The sequence below is a fragment of the Neofelis nebulosa genome, chromosome 6 (assembly GCF_028018385.1).
Source record: "Neofelis nebulosa isolate mNeoNeb1 chromosome 6, mNeoNeb1.pri, whole genome shotgun sequence".
NCBI classification, from domain to species: Eukaryota; Metazoa; Chordata; class Mammalia; order Carnivora; family Felidae; genus Neofelis; species Neofelis nebulosa.
In genome coordinates, this window is record NC_080787.1 from 114,800,537 (window position 1) to 114,816,185 (window position 15,649).

The 15,649-nt window shown below is 36.2% G+C and overlaps 1 protein-coding gene and 1 long non-coding RNA gene across 6 annotated transcripts in view; one reads left to right on the forward strand and one right to left on the reverse strand.

Moving 5' to 3' along the window:
* The window catches only part of TRDN (triadin), a 393,952-nt gene that overhangs the window by 241,282 nt on the left and 137,021 nt on the right, over positions 1–15,649 (reverse strand). Inside the window, exon 10 of the mRNA XM_058735145.1 lies at positions 1,646–1,727. Coding sequence (XP_058591128.1) covers positions 1,646–1,727 — 82 coding nt within the window. The remainder of the gene's footprint in view (positions 1–1,645; positions 1,728–15,649) is intronic.
* The window catches only part of LOC131514791 (uncharacterized), a 49,197-nt gene that overhangs the window by 16,346 nt on the left and 17,202 nt on the right, over positions 1–15,649 (forward strand). For 3 of the 5 annotated variants that reach the window (XR_009263275.1, XR_009263273.1, XR_009263277.1), the window contains one exon: positions 2,609–2,733. The exons of the other annotated variants lie outside the window; for them this stretch is intronic. This is a non-coding gene — a long non-coding RNA (uncharacterized LOC131514791). The remainder of the gene's footprint in view (positions 1–2,608; positions 2,734–15,649) is intronic. 5 annotated transcript variants of the gene reach the window in all.

The following is a 15,649-nucleotide window of genomic DNA, read 5'->3' on the forward strand; positions in this document are numbered from 1 at the left end:
ATAAATATAAATCCCAAGCTTAGCCTATAAGGCACTTCGTGATCTGTCCTTTGCATGCCCTTTCATCTGTCCCAGACCCTCTTCATGTTGCCTTCTTTCTCTCCAGGATGAAGTACTTAGGCGTATCTGAACAAAACCTCTTTCTTTCTCATCTCCATGTTTTTGCATATGCCAATTCTTTTGTTGGTAATGTTCTTGCCTTCCTTGCATATTCTTCCATATTCTTGGGATTTAAGCTCCACAGTCACTTCTGCAGAGAAGCCTTTCCTGGAATTCTCCTCACTTCTTCCAAGCAGAGCTATGCCCTCCCTTCTTTAAGCTTCCACGGTACTCAGCACTGATTTCTATTTTGGTTCTTATCTTATCGTGGTAATCACCACAACTCTTAGAACCCAGCAACCAAGGTGCCTCCCATAGGTTCTGTGCTTTACAGGGCTCTATGGGACCTCCTCTGGCTACATCCTGCCCTAGGTCTAAGGGTCTGTGGGGATGACAGGGTGTGTCCACCTGAAATTTTTTCCTCTCTTACACTTCAGGTCCTAGGACTCTGACTTTTTTTCTGCGAGACAGTTCTTTCTCTGGGGATGCTGAACTCATGGGGTGAGCAAAGTTGACAGGTAGCTGCTGGACAGATGGGTGTGGAACCTGGGTAAGCAGTCTGTGTCCATAAACACACACGCACACACACACACACACACACACACACACACACAGAAAGTCAGTGTTTGACAGAGCTAGGAGTGGAAGGGGTGCTATGATGGTCTGAAGGAGACCTCCATCTGTACCCTTGCAAAAAAGTAGTGGTGCACTTGGCTTTAATTCTTTGTGTTTTATATCTGGCTCCTCTTTAATTACTTTTAATTTTACACCTGTAAACTGAGTCTTGGTAGGACAGGAACTATTTTCTATTAATCTTTGAATCTCCAGTACTTTGGGCAATACCTGATGTGATCCCATGGTTGGAATTTAATAAATGATAGTTGAATGAATAAATGAAGACAACTGATTTTGAAAAATCGATTGTGATGACACTTGCCTCCCCTAATTTTGCCAATCCCAAACACCATATTTTGAAGAACTAATTAATAGCAGCAGTATTAGTCATTAATTTTATAAAGTGCTTATAAACTGGCACACACACACATACACACCATTGTATCCTCACACTAATTCTATGAGCTCAGTACTATTTTCAACTCATCTCATGGGTGATAAAACTCATGAAGAGTGAGTTTAAGTAAACGAAAATGTACAAAACTAGTAAGAGGTGAAACTCAGATTTAAACCCAGAAACTCTGTCCTAGAGTCATAAAGACACTAAACTGGTCAAGCTGTGGTAAAACTGCATGAGTTGCATGACATATCCTTGACTATTTGTCTCTGTACTTTCTAGCTTGATTTCCAAAGCATGAAGCTGGTCATTCTTCTGGAAGCTGATGATCACCAGTATAAAATCTTAAGAGGAAAAATTTTGGTTTTCCAAAAGACAGCAAGTTGTAATTTCAGGGAAAGGAAACTGTAGCTTAGATGTACCAACACTATTTAAGAAAATACGGATTTTTTGTTTCTGCTGTTACTATTGTTTCTTGTTTCTCTGCATTCTACTTTATCTATAATAGAGGAGAACTTTGGAAACACAAAATACTTGCCTTCAGGAGTAGGTGATGCCGGAGTGGGTCTGGAAGCTTGTTCTGTTGGTAATGGAGGTGGTACAGCTGGGCTTTGTCCTGTGCACACAATGCAGGAGTGGGTATTGAAAAAAAAGTATTAACAAATTTAATATCCTCAACTAAAATAGCTAGATCCTTCCCCAACATGCATAATTCATAATCTGAAGTATAAATTCATATTATTATGCAATAAGAAAATTGTTATTAGGTGAGATCTTTAAGTGGATACATACACAGGTTCCGTTATCTTCAGAGCTATTTCTGAATATATTACTTTTCATAGATGTATATACAATGTTAAATATATCTACTGGACTTCATTAATGGAAAATCTACATGCAATCAAATAAAGCAATTTATTTTCAATATGCACTTTAAATTATGGAAACTAAAATCACAGAAGCTGAGAGGAGTCCTAATATAGAGAAAAATCACCATTTTTTTCATTTAACTTAAAATTCTCAAATGATATAATAGGGCAATAAAAGAAGGTTAAAATTCATGGGCCTTTTGATATTGAACAGGTACATTTTCTCCTGCTGAAGTAAATGACCTGCAGTTAAGTAAATAATGGGCCAAAGGGAAAATATATTCAGTTTTATAGAGCCTTGAAAGGCTCCCTCAAGTCTCTGGGCTTATTATGAACTGTATAAAAACCCACAATCGTTTCTGAGTGCTTCCTTATCCCAAGTGATTTCTTTAATTAACCAAAACCATCCAGGCCATGAACTGTAAACATTAACTAACATATGATCCCGTATGAAATGCCTGCAAAATGTTTTATCATTAATTTTCATTCCACAAATTTCTGCTGTGTGTTTCTTTTAAATCCAGGAATTGGTGTGGGCATAGGCACCTTCTGAAATCTCACTGACAACTAGATATTATCAAATGTCAGCAGACCTGCCTGCTTACTGGAAGTTTTCCTTTTTTTTTAGAATTTGTCAAAATTAGTTTGGTCTGGTGAATTGTGGATTAGCAAGCAGAGCAACTGGAGAGGCACACACACCACCTTCTGTGGTGGTGAGAAGGGAGGAATCCTGGACCCTCTTGCCAAGTAGTGGTTAGTCTCCATTCATTATAGGATTCCCTTATAGTGGTTAGACCATCTAGGTTGATTCTTGAGCATATTCAAGCATGCATAAAAGCACATTGTTTCATGACACGCCAGTCATATACCTAGAAAAGTATCGATCCGTATTATTATTAATTTTTTTTCCTAATGAGAGCAAAGATCTGATAGAAACAGATGGCAACATGAAAGTTCCTCTTTCAGTGTACAAAGAGAAGATGAGGCTGGGCACTCTACAGAAAGTTTGATCTCCATTATTTTTCCCTACCTAACATTTACATACTGCTTACTCTATGCCTAGAACAATCCCAATCAGTTTTGATACATTAAGTCATTTAATTTTCACAAGATCCTTAGGAGTAGGTGTATTCTCACTTTATGGTTTGAAAACTAAAGTGAACAGGTTTTCAGGCCATTCAGCTCCTAAGAAGTGAGCTGAATTTCCATGTAGGCTCCAGATTTGAGGTGCTCAAAGCCCCTTTCCCACTGCCTAAGGCCAGAAAAGGGTCGTCTTCTATAAGGGAGTCCATGACTGCAGGTGGGAGACTCAGTCTCTACTTACTTCATAAGTCAAAAAGATGTATACTTGTAAATATCCATTCTCAAATCTTTCTAGAGAGCTGTTCTTGAAGAAAATATTTCTAAAGTAGGCTGATATTTTGTAGCTTTTAAATCTAGGAAGAATCTAGATTTAGGAAGAAGTCAATTAAATGATTAAAACTTAAAGTACAAGTGGCCATGAATATAAATCAATTGTTTCTAAATACTAAGGCTTTCAGAAATATCTTCATAGAATGGTGCCTATTCAATCTAAGTCACTTCTTTCCAGGTCATACTTTCATGAACAGTGGTGATGTAAAATCTCAATCTTTTATAGTCTTGATAAGCTTTTTAGAAATTTATTTCAAAAATATATGAAATTCTTTCCAAAGGAATTATTCATACTTTACACCCTAAAATCTTTTTAGATTTTCCTGGAAGAACTATAAAGTCATTATTTTATTTTAAAAACATTTTAGTGAGTACTTATTATGCATCAATAATAAGTGGTTAGGCATCCAACTTTGGCTCCTGTCATGGTCTCATGGCTTGTGAGTTTGAGCCCCATGTCGGGCTCTGGGCTGACAACTCAGAGTCTGGAGCCTGCTTCAGATTTTGTGTTTCACCCTCTCTCTCTGCCCCTCCTCTGCTTGTGCTCTCTCTCTCTCTCTCAAAAATAAATAAACATTAAAAAATAATAATAGTAATACCAAAAACATTAAACCCCAGCCCTGCCTTAAAGAAGTTGCCAATATACTGACTAAAACAGACTTAGATCACTATAATAGATTACTATAATACAGTGTGATGATGGTAAATAATATATACAGAGGGGGTGTTGTAGAAAGATCCCTGGAGTAGATTAACTGTAAACTGCATTGGAAGACCTAAAATTAGTTTGCCAGGTAAAGAAATTAAGAGAAGAGATTCTACACAGAGAGAATCTGGTGAAAAAACAGTTACCGGATGCCAACATACGTAGGACTCCTAAAACAAACAAACTGGTGCCTTCTGCAGCAGAAAGTGCAATATCCAGTTTATGTCAGAAATTCTCTACAACTGTAATCAACTATATCACGCTCCCTAAAATGTCTAACTGCTAGATTGTGAGGCAGTGGACACAGTGGGGAAGTAGGACCACACAAACAACAACAACAACAACAACAACAACAACAACACAAAAAACAAAACAAACAAACAAAAAAAAAACAGAGAAAGAAAAAGCCAGATGTCTTCCTACCTTCAGAGTGACAGTTATAAGTCACCCTGGCAGGGGAATTATCAGCTCAGAACAAGTTTTTGTTGTGCTAGGGAGCACTAAAACAAATCAGATACGTCATAGTAGAGCATGACGCATGACTTTAGTACTGACATAAAGAAAAGTCTTCTTTCGTGTTCAAATAATGTCAGAGAATACTGTTGAAATCTGAGACCATTTTATTTTATTAGTTTTTTTTTAATGTTTATTTATTTTGAGAGAGAGAAAGTGAGAGTGTGTGTGTCGGGGTGGGGGGTGCAGGAGAAAGGGTGGAGGAGGACCAGAGAGAGAGAAAATGGAGAATCCCAAGCAGGATCCACCTTATCAGTGGAGCCCAACTGGGTGGGGGGGCCTCCATCTCACCAGCCATGAGATCATGACCTGAGCCAAAGTGAAGAGTCAGACGCTTAACTGACTGAGCCACCCAAGAGCCCCCCAATTTTAAATATGAACAAATACAGGAGTGCCTGGGTGGCTCACTCAGTTAAGCTATCTACTCTTAATTTCAGCTCAGGTCATGATCTCACAGCTGGTGAGATGGTTCCCTGCATTGGACTCTGTGCTGACAGTGTGAAGCCTGCTTAAGATTCTCTCAGTCTCTCTCTCTCTCTCTTTCTCTCTCTCTCTCTTCCCTCCCCTCCCCCACTCCTGCTCCCTCTCTCAAAATAAATACATAAACTTTAAAAAATATGAATAAATTGGGGCACCTGGGTGGCGCAGTCGGTTAAGCGTCCGACTTCAGCCAGGTCACGATCTCGCGGTCTGTGAGTTCGAGCCCCGCGTCAGGCTCTGGGCTGATGGCTCGGAGCCTGGAGCCTGTTTCTGATTCTGTGTCTCCCTCTCTCTCTGCCCCTCCCCCGTTCATGCTCTGTCTCTCTCTGTCCCAAAAATAAATAAAAAATGTTGAAAAAAAAATATGAATAAATTTAATATCATATAATAAATGCTGCTAATATAATGTCAAATTAATAGTAGAATTTTATAGTAAAAACTGTTGCTTAGTGTAAAGACTATATGCTTAGAGGCAAATGGTGACCATTTATATATATATATGTGAGAGTTTCAGCTTCATCATTTACAAACTGGGTAAACTTGAAAATCTCATGAAGTATCCAAGCCTCAGTTTAGGGCCTTTATAAAATGAGGCTAGTTTTTAGGAATGTTATGAGGATTAAGTGTTAAAGCATCTAACACATAGTAAATACTCAAAATACCAATTTTTTCAATAATGAATTTACAATTTATGTCCCATCTAATTACACAAGAGAACTTGAAACAGACTTGGAGATAAGTAAACAAAGACATAACAACAGATAAAATTAAACATGACATAAATAACAGAACTCATTTACAAGAAAGAAGTTTTTACAATTTTATTAGGAATATATTCCTTCAGAATTCCGGAGGATTGAGGATTGTTACTCTCTGAAGGAACAATTTAGGTTGTTGAAATTTATGTTGGAACTCGAAAGGTGCCCTTCATTTTGCAAGCTATTACCTGAAAATCCCTTTGACATTCAAACATAGTGAATTGGCTTTATTTTTGTTCCTTGAGTGATTTGGGCTGGCTTATTTCCATAATACCTGAATGGCATGTTTGTAAGCTGCCAATATTTTATTGTTCTGAGTTTTTTCTCACACAAGTCAATTTGAATGTTTCTGGTTTACTCAAATTCCACTGGGGATAGTAGACAGTGTGTACTCCTTCTAATGATCTAAGTTACCAATGTTTTCTTTACACTGCTAGGAATGATGAATGGAATTACTCAGAATCTCAAGTCAAGTAGGAGGCTATGAGCTGAATTCAGATCACATGAAGTAAAAAACAGTTCACTGTACTAACATTTAATTTGTCTGGTTTCTTTATCAAAGGAGATTCCCTATTTCTACAACATTTCTATACAACTAAAGGCTATCCCCTAAATCTTGAAACAAATGTTGAGGAGATGTTTTCCTCTAATGCCTGACAGATAGTTAATTCTCCAGGCCTCTACTGCATTCTCCTGAAGGTACTAAGTGCATCCAGAAGATCTTTGAAAGGCCTCTGTACTGCCAACAGCAAATGGTAATAGATTCTGGGATGGAGAAGGTGTCATTCCAGTAAATGACCGTTGAGTTAAAGTTCATTTACATTTAAAAAATACAATGTATAAAATAATTACAAATTCCTATCCCAATTTGTTCTTTCAATTTCATAAAAATCATTTGTGAATCTATGACTAATGGTGAAGTGGGGAGATCTGAATTTAGTAAGAAAATCGTGGTCAAGTTTGTGAAAGCGATAACATTAATTGTGTATGCTGCACTATTTTTATATGTGCAGAATAACATTTTTAAAATTTGGAATTGAACAAATAGTAACATTAAACAAAAATATGGTTTTATATTTTAGGCTGAGACGTGATTTTGCTAGTGTCTTTTATTTTAAAATGGGGACATCTTGGTCTTCAAGTTTCCTTACTGAGTGTCTTTCTCTTGCCATGTAGTTTGGACAGGGGACCAGAAGGATTTGGGGTGTCAACCATCCCTCCCTTTCCCACCCCATCTGTTAAAATAAAGATCACAAATTTTAGACCACTCATATAATAATCCCAGATTTGTGAATTTGCCCAAGAAATGAGGACCTCACCAATAAAAGAACTACTTGAAGAAGTTCTGGAGTTCATATGAAATGGGTGAATCAAGGAGGTGTTTACTCCAATACACCTTTATACCTCCCACTCATGAATTGCTAAATTCTACACAGCTACTTTGCATCCCTTGTACTCAGTCGAGTGGATGGGGCACTCAGTAAACAGACAATTATCACTTAACTTAGGTCTCAGTGGTTTCAAGATAAAATGGAAACCATAATCTCTGCTCCAGCTGGTTGTTGTGAGTGTTCATGGGCAAATGAAATCACTGAGGGACCACAGTGAAGATAGAGAAATACGCTGTTGTTACGGAGTTTATGTTAGAGATGGAGGGAGACAGGCAATAATTTAATAATTTAAGACAGGCAAGACATATAATTTCAGATCTCAGAAATGTAGGGACATTAAAATAGAGTGATGAGGCAGATAAATTTTAGAGGGAAGAGACTATGCTAAAATGGACAGAAAGGGAAGAGGAGGGCCACCGTTAAGCACGATTCCACTAGCCTATGAAGCTTTGTGCAAATTCGAAAAATGTGTCTTCTGAGTATATGCAGGCCACGGTGGTAAGATTTGGTCAGGAAAACCTGCTTAGTGCAAAATTAAGAGGCAGCTCTCTCCTGGCCAGTTTCAGCTCCAGTCCAGGGCATGCTGTCTTGGGGTGGGGGAATCAGAGTTGGAGGCCTTTGTTACACAACTGCACGAATGCATAACATAGGAAGTGGCCCTTTCTCCAAGGAGAACACATCTGAGCTCTGACTTGAATACAAAGGAGCAAACCTTAGGAAGATGTCTGATAAAAGGATTCTTGACAGAGAATAGCAGTACAAAAAGCCCAAGCTAGTGACCAGACTGGCTTGTTTAACGGTCATCGGTGATGGAAAACAGAGACAAGCTCATAGCAGACCATTCTAGCCTATTCCAGTGAGTATGGATTTATCCTAAGGACAAAGGTAAGATTTTGTAGGGTTTTAGTACAGCATGTAGGCTTTTTAAAGATCACTGGCTGGTGTGTGAACCAAAACAATGTTTGTAGAGAAAAGGATATGAGGGACAGCAAGATATCAGGTGGAGACTATTGAAATGATAGAAAGTAAGAAAGTGACATGGGCTTGGACTAGGTGGTTTGAGGTAGAGATTCAATCATTAATGCAACAAGTATTTATTGAATGCCTACTGAGTACCAGGCACTTCCATAGGTTGTGGAGTTATAGTAGTGAACAATACAGACAAAATCACTTATTTCGTGGAGCTGAGATTCCAGTGGGTGGAGACAAAAAACAGTAACTAAACAAGTAAAATGGAAATAAGTATCTTATTAAAAATGTATCAAGAAAAAGTAATAAGAAATGCTATTCAGAATAATGGGTGGCATTTTTAAATATATGATAAATGAAAAACATAGGAATTGGAGGTAAGTGGATGGATTCAGAGTACATTTTGACATAAACCCAATAGGACTATTAAATGAATTTAATGTAAGAAGTGAGGGAAAGAAATCATTTGACTTGAGCTTCTGGGAACAACTGAGAACACTCAGATAAGGGCAAGGAATTTTCCATTTACCCAGCCAGGTGCTGTTTATGAACTAACTGCTTAGTCATTGTTGTCACTTGGATTATGTAGTTTTTAATTTTGCCAGAGGTCTTATATAGAGGACACTGAAGTAGAAGCCATAGTTACTTTATATTAGATTATTCCAATAATATATTATATTGGTAATTAATTTACAAGTTTTTTGCTATGATTTTAGAAAAGTTTTAGGCAAATGGATTATTTAGTATAAATTGGTTACACAACCCTATTATAAGTGTTTTAAAACACCAAATTCTTTAACTTCTTAGATCAAAGAAACTCCTCCAGGCCAAAATGTTTCTACTGGAAAGGTTTCTTTGCATCTTGATAAAAAGCTTCCCTAATATTTCCATGTGTTATATATTTGCATATTCACTTTGATGGAAAGCATGGAATAGCAGCCAAATGCATATTTCATACATTCTTTTGATTAAAAATGATAAAGGTAATATTAGTGTTTTTTCCTCTTCATCTCCAATTTATGAAGTAGAAATAATTTTCCATGGAACAGTCAATGAAAAGAAAGGAAACAAGATTGATTTGAGATTATATCATTGTTCTATTTATCCTTATACCTCAATTATGACAAAATACCTGATGTTTGGGACCTAATGAAAATAGAGGCACAGAATCATGATCCTAGAGTTTTGGGGTATAGGAGAGACCTTTGAAATCAGCTATTCCAACACCCTGAGTTTTCAAATGGAAAAAAAAAAGTCCCTGGAAGGATAAATGGCCTAACAAAATCATACACTGAGAGCAAGTCCAATGTAAGTTTAAGACCTTTTCCACTCTATTTTATTTTTCTATTTATTTAACGTCTATTTGGAAGATCGAGATAAATGCCAGTTATCTATTATTATCAATGATTCCTAACCCTTGAAAGATCTGTAAGTATTTAGTTCATTCTATGAAGAGTTTTACAGTTTTCTTTGGTGTTCCTGTTTTGTTTCACCTTAATTAGATGCTGAGTTGACCCCAAGTGGCCCATCAAAAAGACTCCCTACATAAAGATCAATCTTTTTGTTACCTGACCTCATTTCCACAATTCTAGATAGACTTTCACTGGGAGACTTTTAAGTTTTTCACAATACCTGTTTCTTTACTTCTCTTAGTTTCTTCTAGCTCTCTGAACCATATGTCTTTCAAACCCACAGCAAATCATATTTGCACACAAGGTAAACCAAGGGACAGACAGTAAAGATGGAAGAAAGAGACAGGTAAAATGAATCGTATGTTTTTCTTTTAATGCAAAAGCCAAGGCCAGGAGGAAAAGAGATAAATGAGGCAAATTAGATGAACTGCAGTCACAATTAAAAGAAATAAAAATAAAAACTTAGAATGCACTCATGCACATACAATGCAAATCTCCCACTTGACATCTAATCAAATTTTTAAAAAAAATTTTTTAATGTTTATTTATTTTTTTGAGAGAGAGAGACAGAGACAGAGGACAAGTAGGGAAGGGCAGAGAGAGAGAGGGAGACACAGAATCTGAAGCAGGGTCCAGGCTCTGAGCTGTCAGCACAGAGCCTGATGTGGGGCTCAAACTCACAAGCCATGAGATCATGACCTGAGCCCAAGTCAGACACTCAACCAACTGAGCCACCACATGCCTCTAATCAAATATTTCTGGGATTGCAAATTCTGAGTGATGACATGGCCTAGAACATGGCTTATTCCAGTTATTCCTCAAAACGTGGCCATTTTATCTCCTCCCTTGATTCTCTTCCACACACTCTCCTCACATGCTCCCAGAGCACCCAGGATGCACTTTATCTTCTGAGCATCAATGCACTGATGTTTATATACAAGTTTGGGCTTTACACCCCCCCACCTTTTTAAATCTTCAGTAGACTATGAGCAACTTGAGGACAGAATCTGCAACAGCACTATATACTTGTGAAAGGAAAGGAATCATTAAAGGAGAAAATGAATGACTAACTGAATGAGTGAATCAGTGCATGTTAGATGCTACTCTGTCACATTTTTTAGAACAGACCAAATTATAGCTATTTTTTAAGTTCTTTATAGAGTATAAAATACTTCCAACAAAAAAGTGAAATTTTATTTACTTGTTTATTCATTCACTCATTCATTCATTCATTCATTCATTTATTCATTTTTAATCATTAACGGTTCCAGACCAAAGCATTCACTTTCTTTCTTTGAGTATCTTTACCTATTTATGAATGGAACAACAATCTTGCTATGAAAGTGAAAAATTAATGTGTTTACCCATGGCTAGTGGGAAAAAGTGAGCTAAAGTCCAAAATGAAGAAAGGTAGCTTCATTAAATAATTCAATCAAGATGTAACCCTTGTAATATATTCTGAATATCTATAGGTCCCCTCAAGTGGAAAGAAGACTATGTAAATTATCCACTCATGTATTTTTCAGCCTAAATAATTCTGCAACTAACTTGAATAGTGTTTTAGTGCCAAACATTGAAACCCAAAGAAATTAAACAACTTGCTAAATTCACCTAAGTGCTTATAAGCAGGACCCGTGTATGAAGATGGCAGGTGCTGTTTTCTTTGCACAGTAGCATGTTGTCTTTGTATTTTGCGTTTATTTTATAAATAGCATAAAGAGAAAAGGAATGAACAAAATATATAACAACATTTGGAATAGTGCTGAACAATTTTAATTAGTTGCAATTATTACGTTGTTATATTGTGTTTTAGAATTCTATACTCAATGATATAATCTTATAATAATTAAAAAGCAGATCTTAAATGAAGTTCTCTGTATTATAATAAAGTGATGTTATTAATGGACATTTTACCTCTTGTTCCACTTGAAGACAATTTAAAATACAAATAATGCATGTTTTTGACCATCGGTTGTTAGTATTCAAAGTTATAATGAATTAAAATTAGGTCTCTTAGATGCCATTTTCCAATGTCAAAAATATCTGACATTCTTTACCAAATGGGGATGACTACTTCCTAAGGTGTTGAGTGGTTGGAGAAGCTGTAGGATAAAAATAGCTCATCTTACTAGAAATCAACTTTCTGCAGCATTATTTATAATGGCCTACTTATGAAAACAACCCAGCTGTCCATCAGCAGATGAATGGATTTAAAAAAATGTGATATATGTATATGCTGGAATTGGACTCTATCTAACTATCTATTTATCAAGAGAAAATGGAATATTATTCAGCCATAAAAAGAAGGAAATTCTGCCATTTGTGGCAATATGAATCAATCTTGAAGATACTATGCTAAGTGCAAGAAGCCAGACAGAGAAAGGTGAATACCATAAGATCTCACATGTGGAATCTAAAATAATAGAACTCATATTCCCACAGAGAACAAATTGGTGGTTGCCAGAGGTGGAGTGGGATGAAGGGTGGGTGAAATGAGTGAAGATAGCCTAATGTACAAACTTCCAATTAACTATAAGATAAATAAATCCTGGGGCTATAATGTACAGCATGGTGACTATAGTATTGTTTATAAATTGATGAGAGATGAGATATTAAATGTTTTCATCGTTAAAATTATAACTATGTGCATTATAAAAATTATAACTTATTATGGTGACCATTTCACAATATACACACGTAGAAAATCATCATGTTGTACACCTAAAACTAATATAATATTGTGTCAATTATCTCAATAAAACTGAAAAAAAATAAAGAGATCTAACTTTAGTCAATTTATAAAAAGAAATCAACTTTTTCTGCATGGCAAATATTTAAAATATTATACTTATTTGTAAATTTTAAACACATAATTGAGTAGAATTAAAAATGCATAGTTTTGGGGCGCCTGGGTGGCGCAGTCGGTTAGGCGTCCGACTTCAGCCAGGTCACGATCTCGCGGTCCGTGAGTTCGAGCCCCGCGTCAGGCTCTGGGCTGATGGCTCGGAGCCTGGAGCCTGTTTCCGATTCTGTGTCTCCCTCTCTCTCTGCCCCTCCCCCGTTCATGCTCTGTCTCTCTCTGTCCCAAAAAAAAAAAAAAAAAAAAAAAAAAAAAAAAAAAAAAAAAAAAAAAAATGCATAGTTTTGGGGGTACCTAGGTGGCTCAGTCAGTTAAGCATCTGAGTCTTGATATTGCTTAGGTCATGATCTCAGGGTCCTGAGATCAAATCCTGTATTGGACTCCATTCTGGGCCATGGAGCCTACTTGTGATTCTCTCTGTCTCTCCCTCTTTTCCCCCTACCCCTCTTCTTTCTCTCTCTCTGTCTTTCTATCTCAAAAAAAAGAAAAACAAACAAACAAAAAAAACCAAATAAAATAAAAATAAATGTATAGTTTTTGAGGAAAATCACTAAACCTCAATAAAATTTTGAGTTAAAATCTCAGGTTTCTTTTATATCCCTAGGCAAGCCCTTCCTCCCTCACACATTAACATACTGACTAATAATAGTCTATAATTCACTTCATTTAATTGATCATTGCTGTTAATACAAAAGAACCAGTCCTGATAAGGTTGTTGTTTATCAACCAGGTAATTATAACATGGCATACACCTAAATATGAGTACATTAAATGTGTCATAACTCTCAAGTCAAAATATAATAGTTCAGGCTTTATATTCAGTATTACTTTTCAGAGACACTTTAAAGACTTCCTCAAAGATGGAAAATCAAGTCACACCAAATTGTTGATCATTGGGAAAGTATGTAATCAGAAAAATGAGGAAATAAGAGAAAATATGGCCCCCAAGACAAAATCATTACATTTACAGAACATATTAAAATAACTTACAAGTAGCATAACAAATTCACTTCTTAAGACCTAGGAAGCTTGACATTTTTGTAAACTATCTAAACATGACGAATAAATAATGTCTCCTTCTGTCTCATGTCTTTTCTAGCTGTTTGACTTTAGGATTCTACCAAAGAGGTTATTGACAGAGAGCAGCTGGCAGAGTTGATTGCTAAATCAATTCCTAAACTGCTAGAATCTGTTGTTTTCATTCTCAGTAACTTCAGGACCCACCAACAACCTTCGAGATAAATTTACCCTAGGTTCTCTTCTATCTCAATTTGCTGTCACTTTAACCATTAAAAATAAAATACACTTAAAAATCTAATCATGGAACTGTGTGATATTTTATCAGGCTTTTGGCCAACTTAATAGAATCCCAGGAAATTCAAAAGCAAACCATATCCAAGACTCCTTCAGTAATTTCAGTGAAAAACATTTGTGCTCTTGAGTAGGAAGTCACAGTCCCCTTTGCCTGGGGTTTCTATACCAGATTAATTTCAGTGACCAACCAACAAACACAACTGAAAGTTACCAACAGACTGCCTTCTTTCTTTGGCAGTTGTAATGACAAGATTTAGGAGTGCATGTCAAATTTGCATTATATACAGGGATGGTGAGTTTTTCTTAAATTATACCACTTAGAAAATAAAGGGAAGGAAAAAAGAAAAGAAAATCTAGGAGGCAGTGACCCCCTTTTTAAAATATATTTATAATTCTCCCTACAATGCTGGAGATAATATCCAGCCATCTGAGCAAATTCCAAAACTTCCTCTTTGTTCAATTCCCTAATCTATGAGGTGGGAAAATTATAACCCAGCTCCTAGGTTTTGGTAAGAACTCAGTGAGATGATCCACGTCCAGAGTTTAGCATAGCACCTGGCCTGGCATACCATTAGGAATTAGTAAGTGGTATATCTTTCCATTGTCTTCATCAAAGCCATCATGATCATCATCTCTGATTGCCGTCAAACATCTTTAAAAGGGAGGTAGCTGTTGAATAATGTGTGTATGACTGAGTTTTCCTTCACCCTAGGTAAGCCATATAAACCAAGGTGCTTTGGGACTTTTTCTCCTTATCCTCAAAAGCAGAGACAGACTTTTTTAAGCTATTGCATGGGATTTGAAAAAACGGTGTTGCTTCTCTTTTATACAGGGATCTCATTCATATAAAATAAAATCAATTTGGCACTTTTCAACCACACTGTTTAGCGATTTCCACACCACACAGTACTTGGCAAAGGGATGTTGCAACTATCCTATCCTTTGTCTCCACCTGTGGGAAAATTCCTTTCCTTTTTTTTTTTTTTTTTTTTGGTTTGTTTGTTAATTGTCTCTGACACATGCATATATCCCATGTTCACAAGCAATTCAAAGAGATATGGAAAGCTGAAGGAAGAATCATAGAGCCAATGAAAAAGGGAACTTCAGGTTTTAGGATTTATCTCATGAGGAGACAAAAGATTTGATGTTATGTTTTAGCTGAGAATTCTCTACTGGGTGCTTTAATAAAGATGATAAAACTCCACACCTTTTCAACTACAGGCATATAACATAAACTTAAATATTTTAATACTTGCACTTGATAGATAAAGGATAAATGGTAACATGTTAATAATTACTGTTTAATAGGCTTTCCAACACAATTAAATTTACAAATACATTCTCACTTGAATGACACATTTGGAAATCATCCAACTTCTCTTCCTGTTTTAAATTGTGTATAATTGATACCATTTTGTCATTTGAAACAATACTCACTGCTTATCCAGTGTCTGCCAGGAGGCTACTTATAATTATACAAAAAAATAATATTCCTCTGGGAGAAAAATCATCATTAATATAATCCCATCATGAATAATAGAAAGTGGAAACGGTTTACATCTTATGCAACTATTTTATAAGAGAATATTAATTCATCAGGTTGTTTTTTACAGGATGTTTCAATATGACAGTATTGGTTCTTTCTCTATATCTATTTGCCCTTTCTATAAGAGATTCTAATTATTACAAACAAGTCTCATCCACTAAACACACGCTTATTACCTAAACACTGTGGATGGATACAATAGAAAGTAATTTGTAGGTGGCAGTTTTTCTTTCAGGAAAGCTTCATGTCAACCACGAAGCAGAAATATGGAATAAAATAGAATAGTGGGGATTTAAGAGATGTAATA